Source organism: Lynx rufus, unplaced genomic scaffold (genome assembly GCF_022079265.1).
Source record: "Lynx rufus isolate CCGP_SWC_20201006 ecotype Redwood Valley unplaced genomic scaffold, mLynRuf1.p SCAF_31, whole genome shotgun sequence".
Classification (NCBI taxonomy): Eukaryota; Metazoa; Chordata; class Mammalia; order Carnivora; family Felidae; genus Lynx; species Lynx rufus.
Genome location: NW_025814847.1, coordinates 2378013 through 2405004, shown reverse-complemented (window position 1 = coordinate 2405004; position 26992 = coordinate 2378013). Strand labels below are relative to the sequence as shown.

The 26992-nt window shown below is 43.6% G+C and overlaps 2 protein-coding genes across 3 annotated transcripts; both read left to right on the top strand.

Annotated features, from left to right (window-relative positions):
* The first annotated feature begins 13978 nt into the window (after positions 1 to 13978).
* LOC124521728 (T-cell surface glycoprotein CD1a-like) lies at positions 13979 to 16982 on the top strand. Its single transcript, XM_047092804.1, has 6 exons — positions 13979 to 14132; positions 14679 to 14945; positions 15615 to 15893; positions 16093 to 16371; positions 16700 to 16790; positions 16937 to 16982. The coding sequence occupies exons 1-6, from the start codon at positions 14072 to 14074 to the stop codon at positions 16980 to 16982; spliced, it is 1023 nt and encodes a 340-aa protein (XP_046948760.1). The 5' UTR covers positions 13979 to 14071.
* A 5384-nt stretch (positions 16983 to 22366) lies between these two features.
* Positions 22367 to 25894, top strand: LOC124521722 (T-cell surface glycoprotein CD1a-like). Of its 2 annotated transcripts, XM_047092797.1 has the most exons (6): positions 22367 to 22546; positions 23099 to 23365; positions 24045 to 24323; positions 24522 to 24800; positions 25128 to 25218; positions 25356 to 25894. In XM_047092797.1, the coding sequence occupies exons 1-6, from the start codon at positions 22486 to 22488 to the stop codon at positions 25450 to 25452; spliced, it is 1074 nt and encodes a 357-aa protein (XP_046948753.1). In that variant the 5' UTR covers positions 22367 to 22485; the 3' UTR covers positions 25453 to 25894. The 2 variants fall into 2 exon arrangements, with proteins under 2 accessions (XP_046948753.1, XP_046948754.1); XM_047092798.1 differs by lacking the exon at positions 23099 to 23365.
* Positions 25895 to 26992: the final 1098 nt, after the last annotated feature.

Here is a 26992-nt window from a genome sequence, read left to right as displayed (position 1 = left end):
TGTCTCTTAAAGTCCTCATATGAGTGAAGTCATATGGTATTTGTCTTTCTCTGACTAATTTCACTTAGCATAATATCCCCTAGTTCCATCCACGTAGTTGTGAATGGCAAGATTTCATTCTTTTTGATTGCTGAGTAATACTCCATTGTGTATATACACCACATCTTCTTTACTCATTCATCCATCAATGGACATTTGGCCTCTTTCCATACTTTGGCTGTTGTTGATAGCACTCCTGTAAACATTGTGGTGCATGTGCCCCTTTGAAACAGCCCACCTGTATCCCTTGGATAAATGCCTAGTAGTGTAATTGCTGGGTTGTAGGGCAGTTGTATTTTTAATTTTTTGCAGAACCTCCATACTGTTTTCCAGAGTGGCTGCACCAGCTTGCATTCCCACCAACAATGCAAAAGAGATCCTCTTTCTCTGCATCCTTGCCAAAATCTGTTGTTGCCTGAGTTGTTAATGTTAGCCATTCTGACTGGTGTGAGGTGGTAACTCACTGTGGTTTTGATTTGTATTTCCCTGATGATGAGTGATATCGAGCATATTTTCATGTGTCGGTTGGCCATCTGGATGTCTTCTTTGGAGAAGTGTCTTTTCATGTCTATTGCCCATTTCTTCAATGGATTATTTGTTTTTGGGTGTTGAGTTTGATAAGTTCTTTGATTTTGGATCCTAACCCTTTATCTGATATGTCATTTGCAAATATCTTCTCCCATTTCATCGGTTGCCTTTTAGTTTTGCTGATTGTTTCCTTTGCTGTGCAGAAGCTTTTTATTTTGATGAGCTCCCAAAAGTTCATTTTTGCTTTTGTTTCCCTTGCCTCCAGAGACGTGTTGAGTAAGAAGTTGCTGCAGCGGAGGTCAGAGAGGTTTTTGCCTGCTTTCTTCTCTAGTATTTTGATGGCTTCCTATTTTACATTTAGGTGTTTCATCCATCTTGAGTTTATTTTTTTGTGTGGAGTAAGAAAGCGGTTCAGGTTCATTTTTCTGCATGTCACTATACAGTCTTCCCAGCACTTCAGTCTCTTGCTGAAGAGACTGTCTTTATTCCATTGAATATTCCTTCCTGCTTTGTCAAAGATTAATTGGCCATACGTTTGTGGGTCCATTTCTGGGTACTGGGTTCTGTTCCATTGATCTGAGTGTCTGTTCTTGTGTCAGTACCATACTGTCTTGATATTACAGCTTTATAATACAGCCTGAAGTCTGGGATTATGATGCCTCCTGCTTTGGTTTTCTTTTACAAGATTGCTTTGGCTATCAGGGGTCTTTTCTTGTTCCATGCGAATTTTAGAATTGTTTGTTCTAGCTCTGCGAAGAGTGCTGGTGTTATTTTGATAGGTATTGCATTGAATATGTAGATTGTTTTGGATAGTATTTACATTTTTATAATATTTGTTCTTCCTATCCAGGAGCATGGAATCTTTTCCCATTTTTTTGTGTCTTCTTCAATTTCTTTCATAAGCTGTCTATAGTTTTCAGTGCATAGATTTGTCACCTCTTTGGTTAGATTCATTCCTAGGTATTTTATGGTTTCTGATGCAATTGTAAATGGGATCGATTCCTTGATTTCTCTTTCTGTTGCTTCATTATTGGTGTATAAGAATGCAACCGATTTCTGTGCATTGATTTGATATATTGCCACTTTGCTAAATTCATGGATCAGTTCTAGCAGTTTTTTGGTGGAATCTTTTGAGTTTTCCATATAGAGTATAATATTATGTCATCTGTGGAGAGTGAAAGTTTGACTTCCTCCTGGCTGATTTTGATGCCTTTTATTTCCTTGTGTTGTCTGATTGCTGAGGCTAAGACTTCCAATACTATGCTGAATACCAGTGGCGAGAGTGAACATCCCTGCCTTGTTCCTGACCTTAGGGGGAAAGCTCTCAGTTTTTCCCCATTGAGGATGATATATGGGTCTTTCATATATGGCTTTTACGATCTCGAGGTGTGATCTTTCTATCCCTACTTTCTTAAGAGTTTTTATCAAGAAAGGATGCTGTATTTTGTCCAATGCTTTCTCTGCATCTATTGAGAGGATTATGTAGTTCTTGTTCTTCTTTTTACTGATGTGATAAACCACATTGATTGTTTTGTGGATATTGAACCAGCCCTGCATCCCAGGTATAAATCCCACTTGGTCGTGGTGAATAATTTTTTTTAATGTATTTTTGGATCCCGTTGGCTAATATCTTGCTGAGGATTTTTGTATCCATGTTCATCGGGGAAATTGGTGTATATTTCTCCTTTTCCGTGGGGTCTCTGTCTGGTTTTGGAATTAAGGTAATGCTGGCTTCATAGAAAGAGTTTGGAAGTTTTCCTTACATTTCTATTTTTTGGAACAGCTTCAAGAGCATAGGTGTTAACTCTTCCTTAAATGTTTGGTAGAATTCCCCTGGAAAGCCATCTGGCCCTGGACTCTTGTTTTTTGGCAGATTTTGGATTACTAATTTGATTTCCTTACTGGTTATGGGTCTGTTCAAATTTTCTATTTCTTCCTATTTCAGTTTTGGTAGTTTATATATTTCTAGGAATTTGTCTATTTCTTCCAGATTGCCCATTTTATTGGCATATAGTTGCTCAAAATATTCTCTTATTACTGTTTTAATTTCTGCTGTGTTGGTTGTGATCTCTCCTCTTTCATTCTTGATTTTATTTATTTGGGTCCTTTCCTTTTTCTTTTTGATCAAACTGGTCAGTGGTTTATCAATTCTGTTAATTCTTTCAAAGAACCAGCTTCTGGTTTCATTGATCTCTTCTACTGTTTTGTTGTTGTTCCTGTTGTGTTGTTTTGTTTTTGTTTTTTGTGTTTTTTTTGTTTGTTTTTTGGTTTTGATAGTGTTGATTTCTGCTCTAATCTTTATTATTTCCTGTCTTCTGCTGGTTTTGGGTTTTATTTGCTGTTCTTTTTCCAGATCTTAAAGGTGTAAGGTTAGATTTTGTATCTGAGACCTTTCTTCCTTCTTTAGGAAGGCCTGGATTGCTATATACTTCCATCTTATGGCAGCCTTTGCTGTGTCCTAGAGGTTTTGGGCTGTGGTGTTATCATTTTCATTGGCTTCTATGTACTTTTTAATTTCCTCTTTAACTTCTTGGTTAGCCTATTCATTCTTCAGTAGAATGTTCTTTAGTCTCCAAGTATTTGCTATCTTTCCAAATGTTTTCTTATGGTTGATTTTGAGTTTCATAGTGTTGTGGTCTGAAAATATGCATGGTATAATCTTGATCTCTTTGTACTTGTTGAGGGCTGATTTGTGTCCCAGTATGTGATCTACTCTGGAGAATGTTCCATGTGCACTGGAGAAGAATGCATATTCTGCTGCTTTAGGATGAAATGTTCTGAATATATCTGTTATGTCCATCTGGTCCAGTGTGTCATTCAAAGCCATTGTTTCCTTGTTGATTTTCTGTTTAGATGATCTGTCCATTGCTTTAAGTGGGGCGTTGAAGTCCCCTACTTTTATGGTATTATTATCAATGAGTTTCTTTATGTTTATAATTAATTGATTTATATATTTGGGGGCAAACTCATTTGGTACATAAATGTTTACAATTGTTAGGTCTTCCTGGAGGATAGTCCCCTTAATTATGATATAATGCCCTTCTTCATCTCTTGTTACAGTCTTTATTTTGAAGTCTAGATTGTCTGATATAAGTATGGCTACTCTTGCTTTCTTTTGACAATCATTAGCAGGATAGATGGTTCTCCATCCCCTTACTTTCAATCTGAAGGTGTCTTTAGGTCTAAAGTGGGTCTCTTGTAAACAGCATATAGATGGATCATGTTTTCTTATCCATTCTGTTACTCTATGTTTTTTTATTGGAGCATTTAGTCCAATGACGTTTAGAGCAAGTACTGAAAGATATGAGTTTATTGCCATTATGTTTCTTCTTGTAATGTTCGAGTTTCTGGTGGTGTTTTCTGTCCCTTCTAGTCTTTGTTGCTTTTGGTCTTTTATTCCCCCTGTCTTTTCTCCTCTCAGAGAGTCCCCCTTAAAATATCTTGTAAGGCTGGTTTAGTGGTCACAAACTCCTTTAATTTTTGCTTGGGAAACTTTTAATCTCTCCTATTTTGAATGACAGCCTTTCTGGATAAAGAATTCTTGGCTGCATATTTTTCTGATTTGGCACATTGAATATATCCTGCCACTCCTTTCTGGCCTGCCAAGTTTCTGTGGATAGGTCTGCTGCAAACCTGATCTGTCTTACCTTGTAGGTTAAGGACCTTTTTCCCTTGCTGCTTTCATGATTCTTTCCTTGCTTGAGTATTTTGTGAATTTGACTATGATGTTCTTTGTTGATGGTTGGTTTTTGTTGAATCTAATGGGGGTCCTCTGTGCTTCCTGGATTTTGATGTCTGTGTCTTTCCCCAGGTTAGGAAAGTTTTCCACTCTTATTTGCTCACATAACCCTTCTAACCCCTTTTCCCTCTCTTCATCTTCTGGGACCCCTATGATTCTATTGCTCCTTTTAATGAGTCACTGATTTCTTTAATTATTAAATCATGCTCCTTTGTCTTAGTCTCCCTCTTTTTTTGTCTTCATTATTCTCCACAAGTTTGTCCTCTATATCACTGATTCTCTGTTCTGCCTCATCCATCCTTGCATCTGTGGCATCCATTTGAGATTGCAGCTCAGTTATAGCATTTTTATTTCATTCTGACTAGTTTTTACTTCTTTTATCTCCACAGTGAGGGATTCTAATTTATTTTTAGCCCCAGCTAGTATTCTTATTATCGTGATTCTAAATTCAGGTTCAGACATCTTGCTTGTATCTGTGTTGATTAAGTCCCTGGCTGTCACTTCTTCCTGTTCTTTCTTTTGGAGTGAATTCCTTTGTTTCATCATTTTGAAGGGAGGAAAGGAATTGATAAGGTAAAAAAAATTAAAATTAAAAAATTAAAAACAACACACACACACAAATCAAATAAATGATGCTAGATTCTAGATGTGTTTTGGTCTGGTTAATGAAACTAGTTTGATAGATTAGAGAAAAAAGGGAAAAAAAAGAGAACCTTTGAAAATTTGAGAAAATGAATACAATGAAACAGAATAACATGAAATGATGGAAGTAAGATGGAATATAAAAATTTTACAAAAAAGTAAAAAATATAGTAGAAAAAATAAAGAAAAATATTTTTAATAAAAATTGAAAATAAAAAGAGATTTTTCTCTTTCTGTATTCAAGAAAAAGAAAAGAAATGAAAAAGAATACAAAAGAAAGAAAATTGAATAAATGGACCAGTGAACAGACTGAAATATGATTGAAATTACATCGGTTTCCCCTAGAAGTCAAACTATGAAGCACTTTTTATACACTAAGCAAGCAGAGAGGTTTCTGGTGTTCCTGAAGAGCAACATTGGCCCACTTGGGTGGGGCCTAGTGTATCGGCTGTGTTTTTCACTAGATGGCACTGCTTAGCTTACTGGGGTGGATTGTTGTGGTGCTTGTAGGTGTGTATGTGCATGGGCAGAAGGGGTGAAAATGGAGTCACCCAGCTATCCAGTGCTCTCCCCTACTAGCAATCTTGCTCCTGTCCTTTGTCTCTGGTTTCCATCCACTCCCTGCTTTTACACTGTCTGTGACCAAGCCATTAGTTTACCAGGTGGCACTTCTCTCCTGAGTTTTATCTCAGATGTGGCTGTTTCCCCACCCCTCACTTCTGAGGGACTGCAGCTTTGACCCATTCAGATCGTCTGCAGGAGGGTCTCACCAAGCAATGGTTGGGTGCCGGCCATGCCCAGGAACATTTGTGGGATGGTGCTGCTGTTGATGCCCAGAGACTGCAGCTGGGCGCCAGCCCACCCCAGAAAAAGTTCACGTGATCGTACAGCAGCAGCATTTCAGAGATTATGGAAAATCACAACACACATCTGGCACCAGGCTTCACCCTTAATGACCTTGTTCCAGCACCAGTGAATGTGGTTGTTCTCTGGGGTCTGCTGGGACTGGGTGGCCACACAACCTCTACCAAATGTCCTTTCAGCAGTGGAACCACTTCTCCCCATGTGGCCCAAGAACCTTCCAGGCCCCACTCTGCTCCTGGAGATTTTCCCTTCCCACCAGAGCACTGCCAGGTATTGAGCTGAAGAGTTTCAGACTCTGAGATCTCCCTGTTTATAGAGTGTTAATGGAATTTAAACCCTCTCCTTTCTCCTTTCTCCCTTTTTAGTTCAGTCCCTGCGACTGTTTCCACTTTTCCACTTTCCTTCCAGCTGCTTTTGGTGGGGCGCTTTTCCCGAACTCTCCCTCCATCTCCGTCTTCTCTCCTCAAGCAAAAATAGCTCCCTGCCCTCCGTGGCTTCTCTCTCCCCCAGTTCACCTCTCCGCGCTGTGAACCTGATGAGTTCTGTGGTGCAGGGTGCAGATTGTTGCGTTGATCCTCAAATCAGTTTTCTAGGTGTGCAGGATGGTTTAGTGTTGATCTGGCTGTATTTCATGGATGTGAGATGCAAAAAAACTTCCATGCTGTTCTGCCATCTTGGCTCCTCCTCCAGTTGGTTCTTTGCAGCATTCTATGATCAGTAGATTTGGTATGTGAGACAAATTTGTGCTGGTCTTCCGGGATTGGACCGGTTTTGCTGATTCTCTGGAGGACTTGCCCTAGTGGAGATGTACCTGCAGGGTGCAGTGGAGGGGGCTTGGTGTAAGAGGCTCCAACCTCCACTTGATGGTGCTATTTTGCTCACTGAGGTCAATCATGCTGGGGGAGGGTGGGAACGGCATTACCCTGCTCTCTCGTCCCCAGAAAGGGAAGCTCAAGCCTGCCGCTCCCCGGCAAGCCCGCACAGAAGAGCAAATAATCACCCATCTTGGGTCACGAGCTTCTTCCAGATCCCTGCCTTCACTCTGCCTGCATCCAAGCTGTCTGCCTGCCAGGTGGCTCAGTACTCCTAGGTTTTATCTCAGATGAAGAGCTGTTTCAAAACTCCAAATTTTAAAGATCCACATGGTTCAGATTCATTCTAACCCTCTGGGAGAGTGTTTTGCTGCTTTTTTGCTGCTTGACAGTTCATCACAGATATCAGTTGCCTGACAATGCAAGGTTTTGGAGTATATGGTAATGCTCAGCCAAAACCTGGCACCAAGGCTTGCTACCCTAAGCTGCCATCTCTATTTTATGCCAGTGAATAGAGCAGCACATTGGCATCTTCCAGGTCTTTTGTCCCCTACAGGCCATGCCACCTCTCCCAAATGAACTCCAAGCAGGGGAACAGTTTCTCCCCATGTGACCCAGGGGATCCTCAGACCATGCTGCCAGCTTCTGGGTCTCTACCTTTATTCCCCACCAGAGCACATTTAAGCCCACCAAACAGGACACTGGTGATTGTTCTGACCTCCAAAACTTCAGTCTTTGTGTTTCATTGCTTATAAATAATGTGGTAGTCAGTCTGTCTTCTTTTTCCACAGTGGTTTTGGTGAAAATTTCTTAATGTAAAATACCCTTTGTGTGCATCCACCCTTTCTCTCCCTCCAACTGTCTCTCTCTCTCTCTCTCTCTCTCTCTCTCTCTCCTCTTTGCTCTGTGATCAGGGCTCCCTCCCCTTTGCAGTGTCCACAGTTCTTTTCTCCCTCAAATCTCCTACCTACCACATTGTGGCTGTTTTTGAGCTATTGTTCAGTTTTGCTCTCTCAGTACCCAGATCATTTCTTGTGTACTCAAAATGTTTTGATATTCATCTGCCTATGTTTGAGCAATTAACAAAGCTTAGTTTCCCCTAGTACTCTGCCAACTTAACTCCCACCTGACAGGGAATTTAAAGTAAGGAAACCATAAGGAAACCATCTGATTTGAGTAAATAATGGAGGGCATCAGTGAGACCCTCAATAAAGGGAGAGAAGATAAAAAAAAGAAAGAATCAGAGAGGAAAAACTCAAGAGATGAAATTAAAAATACATGGATGGAATGAAGAGTAGACCATACGAAGCAGAAGAATGGATCAGCAACCTGGAGGATAAGGTAAATGGAAAGCAATCAAGCTGAGCAGGGGAGAGAAAAAATAATACAGAATGAAAATAGATTTATGGAACTCAGAGGCCCAGGCAAGCATAGTAACATTTGCATTATCAGGATCACAGAAGGAGAAAAGACAGCAAAGGGTCAAAACATTTATTTGAAGAACGAATAGCTGGAGAATTCCCAAATCTGTTGAAGGAAACAGAAATCAAGAATCAGACAGCACAGACAGAACCTTACAAAATTACTATGTCCACACCAAAAGACATAGTAATGAAAATGACAAAGAATCATGATAAGGGAGAATTTTAAAACCAGCAAGAGAAAAGAAGACAGTTGTATACAAAGGAAATCCATAAAGCTATCAGCTGATTTTTCATCAGACACTTTGCAGACCAGAAGGGAGTGCCATGATATCTTCAAAGTGCAGAAAGAAAAAGACCTCTAAACAAGAATGCTGTACCCAGCAATTGAATTGAAGGAGAATTAATGAGTTTCCCAGACAAACAAAAGTTATGGGAATTCATGACCACTAACCCACAATACAAGAAATACTGAAAGGAACTGTGAGTAGTAAGGAAAGGAAAGATCAAAAGGAAAGGAAGCACAAAAGTAGTAAAAATAAGGATATACATAAAAATGAGTCAAAGGACTCACAAAATAAAGGAAGTAAAATATGACACCATATCCCTAAAATGTGGGGAGAGAGAATAGAGAAAGATTTCAAAGTTAAGTGACCAATAAGTTAATATTGACTGCTATATACAGAAGATGATATATATAACCTAAACGATAACTACAAATCAAAAATTAATAGTAGGTACTCAAAAAATAAAGAGAAAACAATCCAAGTATATTACTAAAGAACACAACTAATCACAAAAAAAAAGAGACCAAGAGGAGAAAGGACCAGAAAATACCTAAACAACAATGAAACAAGTAACAAAATGGGAGTAAGCATATGCCTAACAATAAATACATTGAATATAAGTAGATTAAATGCTGTAATCAAAAGACATAGTGTGATGAGATGGATGAAAAAACAAGTCATATCTCTATACTGACTACAAAAGACTCATTTCAGACCTAAATACACATGTAGATTGAAAAGGAAGGGATGGAGAAACATTTATCCAGCAAATGAATGTGAAATGGAAGCCAAAATAGTGTTTAAAGGAAAAACTGTACCAAGAGACAAAGATGAACACTATGTACTAACAAATCGAATAATGGAACAAGAAATACAGCAGTTGTGAATATTTCTGCCCCCTACACGAAAGCACCCAAATACATAAAGCAGTTAATAGCAAACACAAAGAGAAAATGAACTAGGAACAATGGCTTTGAATGATACATCAAATCTGATAGATCTAAATGATATATTCAGAACATTCCATCCTAAAACAGCAGAATACATATTCCCTTCAAGTGCACATGAAACATCCTCCAGAACAGACCATATATTACACAATGAAACAAGTCTCAATAAATTCAAGAAGATGAAAATCATACCAAGCATCTTGTTCTGACAGCAACACTATGAAATTAGAAATTAACCACAAGAAAAAAAAATCTGGAAAAAGCATAAAATACATGAATGTAAATAACATGGCACTAAGCAATTAATGGATCAGCCCAAGAAATCAAAGAGGAAATAAAATTTCATGGAGACAAATGAAAATGAAAACACAATAGTCCAAAATTTCTGGGATATAGCAAAGGCTGTTTTAAGAGGAAGGTTTATAGCAATACAGGCCTACCTAAAGTAGCAAGAAAAATCTCTAGAAACAACCTAACCTTACAACTAAAGGAGCTTGAAAAAGAAGAAGAAATAAAACCCTTAAGCAGCAGAAGAAAGGAAAGAATAAAGATTAGAACAATTTAAATTATATAGAAAATTTTTCAAAGGACACAAAAGAACAGATCAATGAAACTAGGAGGTGGTTCTTTCAATAGAACAACACAATTGATAAACATTTTGCCAGGTACATAAAAAAGGAGGGAGTAATAGAGTGAACTCAGACAAAATCAGAAATTAAAGAGGAAAATAACAACTGACACAACAGAAATAAAAAGGGTTTTAAGAGACTATTATGAAAAATTATACACCATCAAATTGGACAGCCTACAAGAAATGGATAGATTCCTAACAACACATAATCTCCCATAAACAAAGTCAGATGAAATAGAAACTTGGAGCAGACCATTTATCAGCAAGGAAATTGAATCAGTGAGGAAAAAATTCCTAACAAACAAAAGTCCAGGACCAGAAACCTTCACAGGAGAATTCTACCAGATATTTAAAGAAGAAATAATACCTATTCTTCTCAAACTATTCCACAATATTGGGTGGAAAGCAGAGCTTCAAAATCATTTTATGAAGCCAGAATTATCCTGATACCAAAAGCAGATAAAAACACTATAAAAGAGAGAACTGCAGTCCAATACTTCAGATGAATAAAGATACAAAAATCCACAACATCATAGTAACATATTGAATCCAACAATACATTAAAAATTTCATTTGTAATGATCATGTGGAATTTATTCCTAAGATTCAGTATCATTCAATATTTACAAATCAATCAGTATTATATATGACATAACAAGAGACAGGATAAAAACTGTATGATCATTTCAATAGGTGCAGAAAATTTGTTTGACACAGTACAACATCCATTGATGATAAAGTCCCTCAACAAAATAGAGTTAGATATAACACAGCTCGACACAATAAAGGTCATATATAAAAAACCCACAGCAAACATCATACTTAATTGTGGAAAATTGAGACCATTTCCCTTCATTTCAGGAAGAAGGCAAGGATATCCTCTATCACCATTTTTATTCAACACAGTACTGGAAGTCTCAGCCACAGAAATCAGACAAGAAAAAGTACATCCAGATTTACCAAGAAGAATAAAAACATTCAGTATTTGCAGATGACACAATACTATATATAAAAATCCTGAAGATCCCTCCAAAATTACCAGAGAAAATAAATGAATTCAGTATGGTCACAGTATACAGATTCAATTTAGAAAAATCCCTTGCATTTATATACACTAATAATGAAGCAGCAGAAAGAGAAATTAAGAAAACCATCCATTTATAGTTGCACCAAAAATAATAACATATCTAGGCATACACTTGACCAAAGAGGCGAAAGATCTGTGCTCTGAAAACTATAACACACTGATGAAAACATTTGAATGAGACACAAAGAAATGGAAAGGCATTCCATGCACATGGACTGGAAGAACAAATATGTGAACATGTGTATACTACTCAAAGCAATCTATAGATTTAGTGCAATACCGCTCTAAATCCCAATAGAATTTTTCACAGAACTAAAGCCAACAATGTAAAATTTGTATGCAACCACAAAAGACTCCAAATGGCCGAAGAAATCTAGAAAAAGAAAAACAAAGCTGGAGGTATCACAATTCCATATTTCAAGTTATACAACAAAGCTATGGTAATCAAAACAGTATGGTATTGGCACAAAAGTAGACACATACATGAATGGAAGAGAGTAGAGAGCCCAGAAATAAATCAATGATCTTATGGTCAATTAATCTTTGACAAAGGAGGCAAGAATTTGCAATAGGAAAAAGAAAGTCTCTTCAACAAACGGCGTTGGGAAAACTGGACAGCTACATGTAAAAGATAGAAACTAGACCACTTTCTTACACCATACATGAAAATAAACTTAAACTAGCTTAAGGACCTAAATGTGAGACCTGAAATCATATACATTGTAGAAAAGAGCATGCCCAGTAATGTCTCTGACATCAGCCACAGCAACGTTTTTCTAGATATGTCTCCTGAGGCAAGGGAAACAAAAGGAAAAGATAAGCTGTTGAGACTGCATCAAGATAAAAAGCTTCTGCACAGTGAAGGAAACAATTAACAAAACTAAAAGGCAGCCTATAGAATGGGAGAAGATATTACCAAATAACATATCTGATAAAGGATTAGTATCCAAAATATGTAAAGAACTTGTACAACAAAACACCAAAAAGACAAATCATCCAATTAAAAAATGGGCAGAAGACATGAATAGACATTTCTCCCAAGAGGACATCCAGATGGCCAACAGACCCCTGAAAAGATGCTCAACATCACTAATCGTCAGGGAAATGCAAAGCAAAACCACAACAAGAAATCACCTCACACCAGTCAGAGTGGCTAAATTTATTTATTTATTTATTTATTTATTAAAATTTTTATTTTTTCAATATATGAAGTTTATTGTCATATTGGTTTCCATACAACACCCACTGCTCATCCCAAAAGGTGCCCTCCTCAATACCCATCACCCACCCTCTCCTCCCTCCCACCCCCCATCAACCCTCAGTTTGTTCTCAGTTTTTAACAGTCTCTTATGCTTTGGCTCTCTCCCACTCTAACCTCTTTTTTTTTTTTTCCTTCCCCTCCCCCATGGGTTTCTGTTAAGTTTCTCAGGATCCACATAAGAGTGAAACCATATGGTATCTGTCTTTCTCTGTATGGCTTATTTCACTTAGCATCACACTCTCCAGTTCCATCCACGTTGCTATAAAGGGCCATATTTCATTCTTTCTCATTGCCACGTAGTACTCCATTGTGTATATAAACCACAATTTCTTTATCCATTCATCAGTTGATGGACATTTAGGCTCTTTCCATAATTTGGTTATTGTTGAGAGTGCTGCTATAAACATTGGGGTACAAGTGCCCCTGTGCATCAGTACTCCTATATCCCTTGGGTAAATTCCTAGCAGTGCTATTGCTGGGTCATAGGGTAGGTCTATTTTTAATTTTCTGAGGAACCTCCGCACTGTTTTCCAGAGTAGCTGCACCAATTTGCATTCCCACCAACAGTGCAAGAGGGTTCCTGTTTCTCCACATCCTCTCCAGCATCTATAGTCTCCTGATTCAGAGTGGCTAAATTTAAACACAGAAGAAACAAGTGTTGGGGAAGATGTGGAGAAAAAGGAAGTTGCACCCTGCTGGTGGGAGTGCAAATTGGTACAGCCACTAAGGAAAACAGTATTGAGGTTCCTCAAAAAACTAAAAGCAGAATTACCATATGATCCATTAATTCTACTACTGTATATGTACCCAAATAATACAAAAACAGCAATTTGAAAACATACACGCACCCTTATGTTTATTGCAGCATTACTTACAATAGCCAAGATATGCAAGCAGCCCTAGTGTCTGTGGATAGATGAATGGACAAATATGATGTGGTATACACATACAGTGGAATATCACTAGCTGTAACAAGGAGCGAAATCTTTCCATTCGCAACCGCATGGATGGATCTAGAAAATATGATGGTAAGTGAAAGAAGTCAGTAAGAGAAAGACAAATAGCATATGATTCCACTTATACGTGGAATTTAAGAAACAAGAAACAAATAACAAAAAAGAGATAAGAACAAAAAGAACTGGACCCTGAACTATAGAGAACACACTGCTGGTTACCAAGGAGGATGTGGGTGGCAGGTGGGTGAAGTAGGTGAAGCAGATTAGGATTACCCTTATATTGATGAGCACTGAATAAGGTGTAGAGGTGCTGAATCACTCTATTGTACACCTAAAACTAATATAACACTGTATGTTAACTATACTGGAATTAAAAAAAAAAACCCAACCAAACAGAAGACCACTAACACTAATCAGCTGGGTTGGGGGTGAGACACGAAGGAAGTTCTTGGGCAGTGTCCCAAGGACTGGAGAGACAGGGTGACAGCAGACTGCAGGGCTGGGTGCTGGGGAACTGTGTGTTTTCATGGGTTACTGTCTGGATGACGAGAAAAGGCACGAGTGGTAGGGTCTCTTTTCCATGCCATGCAAGACTTGCTCCCCAGCACTTGAATTAGCGCCTCAGGGAGCAGGATGGAGGCAGGTGACAGGTAGAAGCTGGAAGCCGAGAGGAGGGTCAGACCCGGAGGGGAAGTGAAAGTCTGAGTAGGTGTCCAGGGTTGAGGGCGGAGACTCAGGGAAGGTGTGTGTGTTGAGAAGGAAGTCAGAAGAGAGGGGCTGCGTGTGGGGAGGTTTGTGAGAACAGACGCCAAAGACCCACTTTCCGAGAGAAAGAAAGAACATCTGCACATAAGATGCTGTTGTTGCAACTGGTGTTGCTCACGGTTCTTGTCCCAGGTGGTGACAGTGACGACGGTGAGGGCTCTGGGCCTGCCCTGTGGGGGCACGTGTGTGTGCGTGTGTCTGTGTGTGTGCTTGTATGTGTGCGCACACACATGTGTGCATTGGTGTGCATGTGCTTGTGTTCTGTATGTGTAAATATATGTGACTATGTGTGGATAGTGCCTGTGTGCGTCTCTCTGTTTGCACGTGTGCACATGTGTGTGTCTGTACATCTGTGTTTTTGTATGCGTGTGTGCGTAATTCTGAGTATTTGTGTGTGTACACATATGTGCGTTTGTGTCTGTGCATATGGGCATGCAGGGTGTGGGTTCCCCAGCACATACCTGGGGAGTGTGGGATGTCAGCCTAGTTCCTTCCTGAGCATCCTTGACCCCAGGGCCTTGTACTCTTCTGGACCATGGGTATGAAGCTCTGGGCTCTGGGGCAGCACATGTCTCCAGAGGGAACTATGGCTCCCTTTCCTCCAGATTTTGGTGCCCCTCCCTGAGACCTTTTTCTGCATTCTCTCTCCTTCCCAATGCCCTCCTCTTCCTCAGTCTATCTGTTCTTCTCGTACAGACTTCCAGGAGCCAATCACTTTTCGAAGCATCATGACAGCATCCTTTTACAACCATTCGTGGACGCAAAATCTGGGCTCTGCTTGGCTGGATGGGCTGCAGACTCATGGCTGGGACAGCAAGAAAGGCATTTTCATGTACAAGCGGCCTTGGTCCAAGGGCAACTTCAGCGAGAAGGAGCTGAGGGAAGAGGAAAGGACATTACAGACATTCTCCATGATTTTTCCTTTGATATTTCAGAACCATGTTCGTCAATGGCAACTTGAATGTGAGTTTGGATCTATCAGGGCAGATGGGATGGAGGTGGCAGGTGTGTGCATCTCCTTGAGTTCCTTCTTCCTCTAGGAAGGAGCGTCCCCTGGCTTCTGAACTTCATGTCTCTCCCCATCGTAAAACTGAATTCCACATGTGTTTAGGGGGCAGAACCTAGACCCCGGTTCTTGAAAACCTTCATGTCTTCTGCTACTTCCCATCCTCTCATTGACCACAGGCTGTGCTGTCATGTCTCTATTGGTATCTCCCATGACCACCCCATTTCCTGGCCTCCAGCCAGGTACCCACCTCTCCCTCACTCTGTGACTCATCCTTGAAATGTGCTTTTCACCCAATCCAGATCGCTCAGTGAATCTATGTGTTTCCTGTACCCACTGCTCTCCCCTCACCCTAGATGATTTTATCCCAGCTCTCCATTGGAGACCTTCCCTGTTCTCTGCCACACCCTTCCAGTATCTTCTCCCACATTCGTGCTTTCCTAATTCACCTCTTCCTCTGCCTCCAGTGACCACCTATTTTCTGAGCCTCCACCTAAACCAAACTGCGCTCCGTTCTTTCCAATGCACTCAATATCTCCCTCTGCTTTCTTTGCCTTTCACTTATATTCACCTCATTTCATTTCTTTCTCTCCCCCTTTCCTATAACACACAGCCTCTGTTTCCAGATCCCTTTCAGGTACAGGTGGCAAAAGGCTGTGGACTACATGTTGGGGAGCCATCAGTAGGCTTCATGAAGATTGCATATGAAGGATCAGATCTCATGAGCTTCCAGAACACGTCATGGTGGCCATCTCCGAAAGGAGGAAGGAGGGCTCAGCAGGTCTCCAAACTATTCAATCAGTACCATGTGGTCAACTTAAGAATACGAGCACATATTATTGACATCTGCCCCCGTTTCCTCTTGGGTCTTCTAGACGCAGGGAAGGCAGATCTCCAGCGGCAAGGTCAGTCCTGCTCCCTCCCTCCAAGCATTCTCTATTTTGCACTCATAAATTTGCAACATTTCCTCAAATTCAGAGTGAAAAGGGGCCAAGAGGGAGAGGGGTGATGTTGACAGGTTTCTAGAGGTGGAAAGATGTGTGTATCTAAAGCGATGTGAAGATTTACCTTCTCAGTCTGAGAATACCTGTCCTGTCTCTGCAGTGAGGCCAGAGGCCTGGCTGTCCACTGGCCCAAGTCCGGGGCCTGGCCATCTGCTCCTCGTGTGCCACGTCTCTGGCTTCTACCCAAAGCCAGTGTGGGTGACGTGGATGCGGGGTGAGCAGGAGCACCAGGGCACCCGACGAGGCGAGGTCTTGCCGCATGCTGACGGGACATGGTATCTTCAGACGTCCTTGGACGTGGAAGCCAGAGAGGCAGCTGGCCTGTCTTGCCGAGTGAGACACAGCAGTCTAGAAGGCCAGGATATGGTCTTCTACTGGGGTGAGAAAGGGCGGGGTCCCCTCTGGGAAAGACGGTGGCAGGTCCTCAGAGCCAGAGAGCCTGAAGAGAAACTTGGGATTCTAGGATTCCAGACTAAAAAGTACATATATTTAGTAACCCAGGAAGTGGTGAGCTGTGTGTGAGGGTCCTGTAGATGTGGGAGGAAGCAGATATTGGGTGAACGGTCCATCTCTGAGCAGGGATAGGAAACGAGAAGGAGGAAGGGTGGTTGGTGAGGCAGAGGGTGATGGGAGCAAAAAGGACCAGGTAGGTGCAGGTCAGCCCGGGGTGGATGGGAATTGACACCCTCTGTGCACCAAACCCACAGAGCAACACCGCCCTGTGGACTTGCTCTTCCTGGTGGTGATCGTGCCCCTGGTGCTACTGGCAGGTCTTGCCTTCTGGCTCTGGAAGCGCCGGTAAGTCTCTGGAGCCACCTTTCCGCACTTTCCGAAGTGTCTCCCCACTTTCCTGTCTGTCCTCAGCCCTCCTCGTCCCAGTGCCGTTCCCCCTGCACTCCTCACCTCCCCCTGCTACAGAACGATTTCCAATCTGTTCCTCCCAGGAAATCACACAAGACACCTCAGTGTACTGGCCTCCCTTTGGAGTGAGATCCCGGCAGCCCAGGACCAGGACGTCCCTAAACCCAGCTCAGTGGTGATGGACCAGCAAGTCTCTATGTGACTGTTGTCTTTCCTTTCTGCTCAGTGATCAGTTGTCAAGATGAGTTAAGTGTAATTTAGGGGGATTTGTTGTTCTGACCTGACTCTGGGACTTAAATCTCAAAATTATCTCAGAGTATAATGAAGTCCCAGCAACGTCCATGCGTCACAGGCATCATACATCACTTCCTCCAGTGAGCCATCCCTTATTCATAACTGGAAGCAGTCTTTGCTTGGTGAGAATTAGCACCGCATTTTCCTGCACTTGGCAAATCTATTCCTGACCCCCAGCCCTTGTTGCCAACAGTTAGGGTCCTTTCCCTTCTAATTCTTAGGACTTTAGAGATGAGGTCCATGTCTTTTTAATATTTGTATCCTTGGCAATAAATACCTGTGTTGAATTTATGTCAGTTTCATAGGTTTGTCTTTTTTTTTTTTTTTTGCCTCCTGACAGGTTTGTAGTAGTTCAGATGTTTGCACACGTGGACATTTCTGGAAAATAACGTTGAGATAGAAGGGATGGAAAAGGTGAAAAATATTGGGAGAGGGAGAGCAAATCGTGGCACTTCACCAAACTTCTCCCCTACATTGGACTATTTGCCTGCTTCTGTTGGGTCCAGCCCACCTGTCATGCTCTCATGGCCACCTTGTGGTTTTTGGTTGGTTGACTCCACCCTCGTGTGTAGCCCTGGGTTCTAATCAGCCTGACTTCCTCAGGAGAAAGCATCTTTGACAATGTGACAGGACAAAGGATGGACAGGTAACCTCCAGTTCATGACAATCATCAGACACCTGCCACTTGTCCTTGCCCAGAGTGATGGTTCAGGGCCACGCACCTGCTCCAGGTGGCTCAGGTCACAGGCATTCTGATTCCTGTGGTCAATGGCAAAGAATGAGATGATCTTTCTTGTCCCAGATGATAAGGTCGGGGTATGAAGCGTAAACAACTGCAATCCATTTTTCAGCAGCAGAACAGCAAGCCTGAGGATGACACCTGCATTCAAGAAGGCAGAGAAATCGTACATGTGAAGTTTTCCAAGAGGTTGGGTCCAACGTGGTCTCACCACAAGAATGAGAAGAAGAGAAAAGAAAGAGAAAGGAGAGGACCCAGATGTGAGGTGGTTGGGTAGTGTGGTTGTGGGCATCATGTCACCCTGTACATCAAGTGTGTACTTCGTTTTATGTTTTTTTTGGAGAAAACAGAGTTTATTGCCCAGCAATTAAAAGTATTCAAATGTGGGATGAAAGCTACATAAAATGTTAATTTTCACGGTTTGCTTGAATTCAGGTTTTCTTGACCAATTCTTCATTTTCCTTCAAAATGCTGCATGCCACTCGAGGCTCGGCAGCTCAGGACCTGAGCGTCACCTGCAGCTCCCTGCATGCCGTGTGCACTGGGCTCCCGACGTTCTTCAGGCCGTCCTCTCGGAGAAGCTGTTGGAAGGTCATCAGGAGGACCTTTGTTCATGTCACATCACAGGCTCTGCTGCACCTGCCAGAGCTGGCGAAGGCCCATGTGGCCCGTGGGGCCTCCCAGCCATCCTTCCTCAGGGGCTAGAAAACTGCACTCTGTACAAAGGTACAATTTTCATTTGTCATCATATTCCCGTGAAGCAGAAAACAGTAGCAACAACAAAACCAAAGCATCGCAAAAGTGAAGGCAGACGCACAGACCCACAGAAGGGACTGGAGCCCCAATAACCCTGGGATCCCCAGTTCCATCAGCTCATTCATTTCCTGTATGGTTTCAGCCCACAAAGGTGGATTTCTGTCCTTTGTGATTGGGTGCTCCCTCTGATGGACGTGGACGTGGCCCCTGGGGATGCTGGGATAAAGCTCTCTTCCTTGCGGTGTTCTTCCTCACTCTTCTCTTCCTTGCCTTCAATTCTTGAAAATATTCCTCTATTCTTTTTCTTGCCTGCTTGCCTTTTTCTTCACATGTCCTCACCTGTCCCACTCTTACCCTGTCTTATTGACACTGACATCTGGATCAATCCCTATCCTGGGTGTTTTCGTGGGTTTCTAACAAACCGCTGATCAGGAATCGAGTGCTGGTTCAGCTGCTGGATAAGTGGTAAAAATTTTCTCCAGGGTTTTCCTAGAGATGGAAGGGTAAGCTGCACCAGCCTTCATGAACCAGGAGCTGTCGTGGCAATGGCATTAAATACTCAAAATGCAAGAAATTTTCCATGGATTTCTTCCCAACACAATACATGTATTCATTCATTCATTCATTCATTCATACATACATTCTGTTATTCATTCATTCATTCATTCATTCATGACTTGGTCAGCTTTTCCTATTTGTATGGTAAACATGTTCTCTAAGACTGGTTCTAAAATGTATGAGAGACAGCTGTGTGTACAGGTGTTTAAGACATAACGAATAATCTTGTCCTCCAAGCTTTTTTTTTTTTTTTTTGATATGTACATTTAATCATTCAGAGCAAACTTTGGAATTGGTAAATAAGAAAATTTAACCTCATAGATTTCAGCAATAATTGCTTTATTAAATGATCCATGAATCACACATCACCCCATGTGGCCCTCAGGTAGGCACTTAGAGAAGTTGTACAAATGGAAGGTTTTTACAGAGGGAGGGTGGGGCCGGGGAGATGGCAGCAAATGTGAAGGATTGTTCTAGGAATCAGGCCTCTTTCTTGGGGGAAGAGTAAGGGCTCTTATCATGCATATGACCTCATCTGTCTTTGGGGGCTGGAGAGAAACCAGGTGACAGACTCATTGCTCTGTGGAAAGAAAAATTTGCTGGTGATGACTGGGTAAGGCTACATTTCTGGGTGGTTGTAGTTTGTTCAACTGGGTATGAAGTCCCAGGGAGGGAACTCAGCTGATGACATCATTTTGGGTCTGCGATTTTCTTTTTCTAACAGGATGTGGCTCAAGGGCATGTATCTTCATCGTCTTGTTTCCCCACCAGCAGGAGCTGCCCTTGGTTCCCTGCTGGCTGGTCTGCTTGGGACAGAGAGGGGGACGCTACCTCTGCTCTGGTCCAGTCCCATCCTCAGCCAGGTGCTTTGTGTTTCAGTTTGGGGACTGGGCCTTCCGAGAGTTCCCCCTTTGCTCAGAAGATGGAGCCTCTTAGTCTGGGACAAGGTGTGTTCCTGTCCCTTCCCCCACTGCCCCTCCCCCAGCTGCAGAGTGGCTCACTGTGCCCTGAGGTAGTGGGGCTCCCTGCCCTTCCCACACCCAGTGAAGGCTCCTTTCTGTGTGGGGGTGGTGGCCTTCCCGCCCTTCTCAGGAGGGAGCTGCTGTCAGACCCCAGGCTTGTACCACCAGAAAGTAGTTCTCTAGTCTGAATCCTGGACTTCAGTTTGTCAGGACCCTGGGAGGCCAATGGGCAAAAGCCTAGAGATATATCAAATTTGTTAAGTCTGTGACTCTCAGGGCCTCCCAGTCCTCAATGATCCTTCAGTCATTTGTTAACAATTGTAGCTGAATTATTCATTCTGGTTTATAAAGCCTCTGGCATCTGAATCCCTGATTTCCTTGGAGGAGTCTGTATTTCCCTAGACTGTGGGTTGACAACTTGCTCTCACCCTTCAACTTTGATGGATTCCAGAGAAGTGATTTGGACGATCCAGCTTTTCAAAATCTTATGTGTGGGAGTGAGCTCTTTCCAATTTTCTATGTTCCAGTCTGAACTTGCCAAAAATATTATCTTTCTCTCAACAGCCTGAGTTTATTTCAGTTTACTGGTCATCCAAGAAATAACAAGACAAATAGCCCAAACACATTATCCAGATGACATAAAGCACAAATACTTAAGGGCTTTTAAACACTTAAGAACACCACGGAAGTAGAAGGTCAGCATGTCCAGCACGGCCAACTCATGATAAGACAAGCATGGAACATTCTAGCAGGAATAGTAGGAAGGGAATCTGGATACATGATTCCAGAACACTCTATTAAGTCCACACACTATAAATTCCCATGATTTCTTGTTGTAGATTTGCCGTAGGACCCTCGGTGTGAACTTCATGGTTATTAGCATATGCTTGACTCCAAAAGATAACTGTGTAGATTCAGATTTCATCAAGTAGGATTACAACTAATACTTTTGGATACCAAAAACATTTTTATGCCAAAGAAATCCATAATCTTTAAGAATAATTTGATGCCTGAACTGAATTATTCAGTCACTCAGAGTTAATCATTGAGCGCCTACCACTTGCCAGGCCCTGTTGGATTTGGGATCCGGTTCCAGGGGATTAGAAACACCTGAGCCAACAACTGAGTCAAGATTCTGAGAGGGCAAACACCTGTAAAGGTCACCACTTTAGTAAATATTGTTTCAGGCAGGTTTGTTAGAGTCTAGAGTCTGCACATTAAAAGAAAACTCAGCACACCAAAATGGTTAGTTCTTGGTTGACGTGATTTTCTTCCCAAGTAGACTAAAAACTCCTTGAATAGTGGTTGCAGTGTGAACACTGTATTGTCATGCGTGTAGTGAGGTGCTTGGATCCAGGAAGCTGTTAAGCGACTGTTTGGTGAGTGAATGTATATTAATGCAAGTCCGACTGAGGGGGTATTCTTCAGATGTTTCAATACCCTGTGGTCTCTCTGATGACAACTGATTCTCCCCTAAAAATAATGGTGAACTGGTGGTTGTTGATACTGTTACACAGGCAATCGTGGCGAAATTTGGAAAAGCAAATAGAGTAAGTGTTAAAAGAAACCCATGGACTCAAAATGGTGCCTTGGGCAGGCCAACTCCCCAAACCTTGTTTAACCTAACCTAAGTGCAGTCCAACCTCCCCCAGAAATGTAAGTCTTCCCCCGTCAGTGAGGAATTCTCTGTTCATCACAAGTGAGGTCCTCTCTCACATGGACCCTCTCCATCCCCCAAGAGGTGAGGTCATTTTCATGATTAGACCCCTTTCCTCAATTAAAAGAAGGTGACCTTCAAATTTATCTGGTTGATTTTGAATTTTAATGTAGACAGTGAGAAGGCATAGATGGGAATGGGTTGGGGTGGGGGTGAGACATGGACGGAAGCCCTTGTGGGGTGTCCCAAGGTCACGAGAAGGTGACAGCAGGGGCCGGGGCTGGGTGCTGGGGAGCCGTGTGTCTTCATGGGTTACTGTCTGGATGAGGAGAAAAGGCATGAGAGGTAGGGTCCCTTTTCCATGCTACACGAGACTTGTTCCCCAGCCTGAACAGGGCCTGAATCAGGGCCTCAGGGAGCACGACGGAGGCTGGTGACAGGGGGAAGCTGGAAGCCAGAGAGGAGGGTCAGACCCGGAGGGGAAGTGAGAGTCTGAGTAGGTGTCCAGGGTTGAGGGCGGAGCCCATTTGCATTGTCGGGGAGACTCAGGGAAGGCGGGTGTGTTGAGAAGGAAGTCAGAAGAGAGGGGCTGCGTGTGGGGAGGTTTGTGAGAACAGACGCCAAAGACCCACTTTCCGAGAGAAAGAAAGAACATCTGCACATAAGATGCTGTTGTTGCAACTGGTGTTGCTCACGGTTCTTGTCCCAGGTGGTGACACTGACGACGGTGAGGATGTGGCCCTGCCTGGTCGGTGCAAGAGTGTTTGTCTACATTTGTGTGATGTGTGTCATGTGTGCACATATGTTGTTGTGTACATGTGTGCATGTGTGTATATGTGTATGAGTATGTGTGTATAGGTGCCTGTGTGTGTATCTCTGTGTGTTTCTGCCGTGTGTGCACGTGTGTGGGTGGGTGTCTGTATGTCTGTGTTTGCATCTGTGTCTATGTGCGTGCATATCACGTGTAACTCTGAGTGTGTGTGCATGTGTGTGCATTGGTGTCTGTGTGCGTGTGCACACATGGTGTGGGTTCCCCAGCACATCCCTGGGGAGTGAGGCATGTCCACCTGGTTCCTCCCTGAGCCTCCCTGACCCCAGGGCCTTGTGCTCTTCTGAATGGTGGGTGCCAAGCTCGGGGCTCTGGGGCAGCACGTGTCTCCAGAGGGAACTATGGCTCCCTGTCCTCCAGATTTCGGTGCCCCTCCCTGGCCCCTTTTGCTGATTCTCTCTCCTTCCCTCTGCCCTCCTCTTCCTCGGCCTGTCTGTTCTTCTGGCACAGACTTCCAGGAGCCAATTACTTTTCGAATCATCCAGACCGCATCTTTTTACAACCGTGCCCGGGCACAAAATCAGGGTTCAGCTTGGCTGGGACAGCTGCAGACTCATGGCTGGGACAGCAAGACCGGAGCTTTCATTTTCCTGTGGCCTTGGTCCAGGGGCAACTTCAGCAACGAGAAGTTCATGGAACTGGAAAAGTTATTCTATTCATACTCCATTAGATTTCTTCAGGTATTTCAGGACCATGTCAGTCAATGGCAGCTTGAATGTGAGTTCAGGTCCCTCAGGGCAGGAGGGATGGAGGTGGCCGGTGTGTGTGTTGCCATGAGTTCCTTCTTCCTCCAGGAAAGAGCCTCCACTGGCTGCTGAACCTCTCGATTCCCCATCGTAAAACTGAATCACACCTGTCTGTTCAGGTGGCAGAATCCAGACGCTGATTCTCGAAAAGCCTTATGTCTTCTGCTCCTTCCCCTCCTCTCGTTGACCTCAGGCTGTGCTCTGAGGCCTCCAGTAGTGTCTGCAGTGACCACCCCATTCCCTGGCCTGCAGCAAAACATCCTCCTCTCCCTCACTCTGTGACTGATCCTTGAAATGTGCTTTTCTCCCTGTTCAGTCCCCTCAATGACCTCTGTCTATGTGTTCCCTGTATCCACTTCTCTCTTCTCACCCTAGATGATTTTATCCAAGCTCTCCAGTGGAGGCCTTCCCTGTTCTCTGCCCACACCCTTCCAGTCACTCCTCCAACATTTGTTTCTTCCGCAGTCATTCACCTCCTCCTCTGCCTCCAGTGACCACCACTTCCCTCTCTCTGAGCCTTCACTCCAAGCACACTTTGCTTGATTCCTTCCAATACCCTCAACTTCTCCTTCTTCCGTCCATGGCTTCCACTCACCTCATGTCAACACTTTCCCTTCTCTATTCCTGTATCTCACAACCTCTCTTTCCAGATCCGTTTCAGGTCCAGCTGGAAGGAGGCTGTGAGCTGCACCTTGGAGAAGTATCAGTAGGATTTGTGCATATTGGATATCAAGGATCAGATCTCATGAGCTTCCAGAACACGTCATGGTGGCCATCTCCAAAGGGAGGCAGAAGGACCGAAGAAGCCTGCACACTATTCAATCGGTTCTATGTGATCAATGAAATTATACACACACTTCTCAGTGATACCTGCCCTCAGTTCCTCTTGGGTCTTCTTGATGCAGGAAAGGCATATCTCAAGCGACAAGGTCAGTCCTGCTCCCAACCTCCAAGCATTCTCTCTGTGCATTCATAAATTCGCACCATTTCTCAGCTTCAGGGTAAGAGGGGGCCAAGAGGGAGAGGGGATGATGCTGACAGGTTTCTAGAGGTGGAGCGATGTATGTATCTCAACTGACGTGAAGATCTTCCCTCTCAGTCTGAGAATTCCTGTCCTGTCTCTGCAGTGAGGCCAGAGGCCTGGCTGTCCACTGGCCCAAGTCCTGGTCCTGGCCATCTGCTCCTTGTGTGCCACGTCTCTGGCTTCTACCCAAAGCCAGTGTGGGTGACGTGGATGCGGGGTGACCAGGAGCAACAGGGCACCCGACGAGGTGACGTTTTGCCCCATGCTGACGGGACATGGTATCTTCAGACGTCCTTGGATGTGGAAGCCAGGGAGGCAGCCGGCCTCTCTTGCCGAGTGAGACACAGCAGTCTAGGAGGCCAGGATATTGTCCTCTACTGGGGTGAGAAAGGGCGGGTGCCCAGCTGGGAAAGGGTGGTCCTCCAGCAGTGCAGGAGAGACAGATACAAAGTTGGGATTCTAGGGACTCCAGATCATAAAGGACTAAAATTTAGTGACCTAAGAAATGGAGAGCTGGGTGTGAGGGTCCTGTAGATGTAGCAGGAAGCAGAGGGTTGGTTGAAGGGTCCATCTGTGAGCAGGGATGGGAGAGGAGAAACAGGAAGGGTGGTTGGTGAGACAGAGGCTGACAGGAGCAAAAGGGACCAGGAAGGTGCAGGTCAACCCGGAGTGGATGGGAATTGACACCCTCTGTGCACTAAACCCACAGAGCAGCACCGCCCCGTGGGCTTGGTCTTCCTGGTGGTGATCGTGCCCCTGGTGCTACTGGCAGGTCTTGCGTTCTGGCTCTGGAAGCGCTGGTAAGTCTGGAACCACCTTCCTGCTCTTTCCCAACTGTGTCCCCAACTTCCTGTCTGTCCTCAGCCCTCCTCCTCACCGTCCCCCTGCAGTCCTCACCTCCACCTGCTGCAGAGCATTTCCAATCTGTTCCTCCCAGGAAATCACACTGGAGACCTCAGTGCACTGGCCTCCCTTCGGAGAGAGATCCCAGCAGCCCCAGTTCCAGCACTTACCTAAACCCAGCTCAGTGGTGATGGATTTGCAAGTCTCTGTGTGCAACTTTTGTCTTTCCTTTCTGCTCGATGATCAGTTGTCAATATTGGCCAAGAATAATTTAGCAGGCTTTGTTGTTCTCACCTGATTCTTGGAGTTAAATTCTACATTTTCTCCAAGTAGAATGAAGCCTGAGTACCTCCCTGGGTCACAGGCATCAGATGCCACTTCCTCCTGGGAGCCCTCCCTGATTTTCAAGGGGAAGCAGTCTCTGCCTGCTGAGAATTTCCAACGTCCATAGTTTCTCTTTGGCAAACGTATGACTCACTTCCCATCCCTTATTGTCCCCAGTTGGGTCCCTTTTCCATCCTAATTCTTAGGCCTCTTGAGAGTAAAGTCCATGTCTTTCTAATATTTGTATCCTTGGCAAGGAGTCTCGCCTGCCTGGAATATGTCCTCAATAAAAGTCTATGTTGAATTGATGCCAATTTCATAGTTTTTTCTTCTTTCGCCTCCTGTCATGTTTGTAGTAGTTGAGACGTTTGATGTTCTTCTTGTTGAAAGTCTTTTCGCTTTGCCTGGAGACTTGATACTGTTATGGTTCCTTGGTAACATCTCTGAGCCTCTGAGGAGAATACAGTTTGTCTGTGGATATTTCTATTATTTAAACACAGACACCTGTTGGAGTGGACCTGTTGTGGATGAAAGGAGGAGGGCACATGCAGGTCCTGGCTGTTTGAGTGGCTCAGGAACAGCAGCAGAGACGTCACCTTGGGGCTTGTTGGCAATATAGGGGCTTGGCCTCAGCTGAGGTTCACTGCATCACAATTTGCATTTTAGCAAAACCAGCAGGGGATTCACAGGTGCATAAATGTGGTGCCTGAGAGGTAGCAGTGCGAGCGCGTCCCTGGAGGGAAACGAGTGGGTCCAGAAAAGACAGGAAGAGTGTTGTGCTCAGGAATGAACGGGGGTCCGGCAGGGAGAGGGCATACAGAGCATCCTCACATTCGTGGCTGCTGTGTCCCAGTCCCTGAGGACACGGAATCAGCCACAGTGAACCGTTGCTCCTGGAGTTAATAGGGGGTTGGGATCATGGGAGCCTCTGCCTGCAACACTTGCCCACTGATGAATACACAGCCTTGTTTCCTGTGTGTTTGTGTTTAAATAGAGCTTATTCGTATATATATATGTGTTTCCAAATAATTGATTGCATGCTCTATTTCCCTATACGGAAATACCAGCTCAAAAGTTTGTAATATTCCCCTGCATGGGTACTGTGATATCCAGGGTCTTGGCTTTCAGCCCCAAGCTGTGCTGCCCATGATGCTTTAGAAACAAACAAGAAATGGTCATCATCTCATGAATCCATGAATATAGTTTCCTTTCCCCTTTTCTGTGGTGTCATCATAGCATCCTAGATGTGACTTTAGTACTTTCTAGAGTGGCTCCACATGGCCATCACAAATTTTCTGTTCCTTTTCCTGAATTTATTGTATTATTGATTCATTACCACTGACCTCATGGCCCACAACTCTGCCTTGTGAGCCTGAGCGAGCCTTACCCGCACAGGTGTTTTTGTCT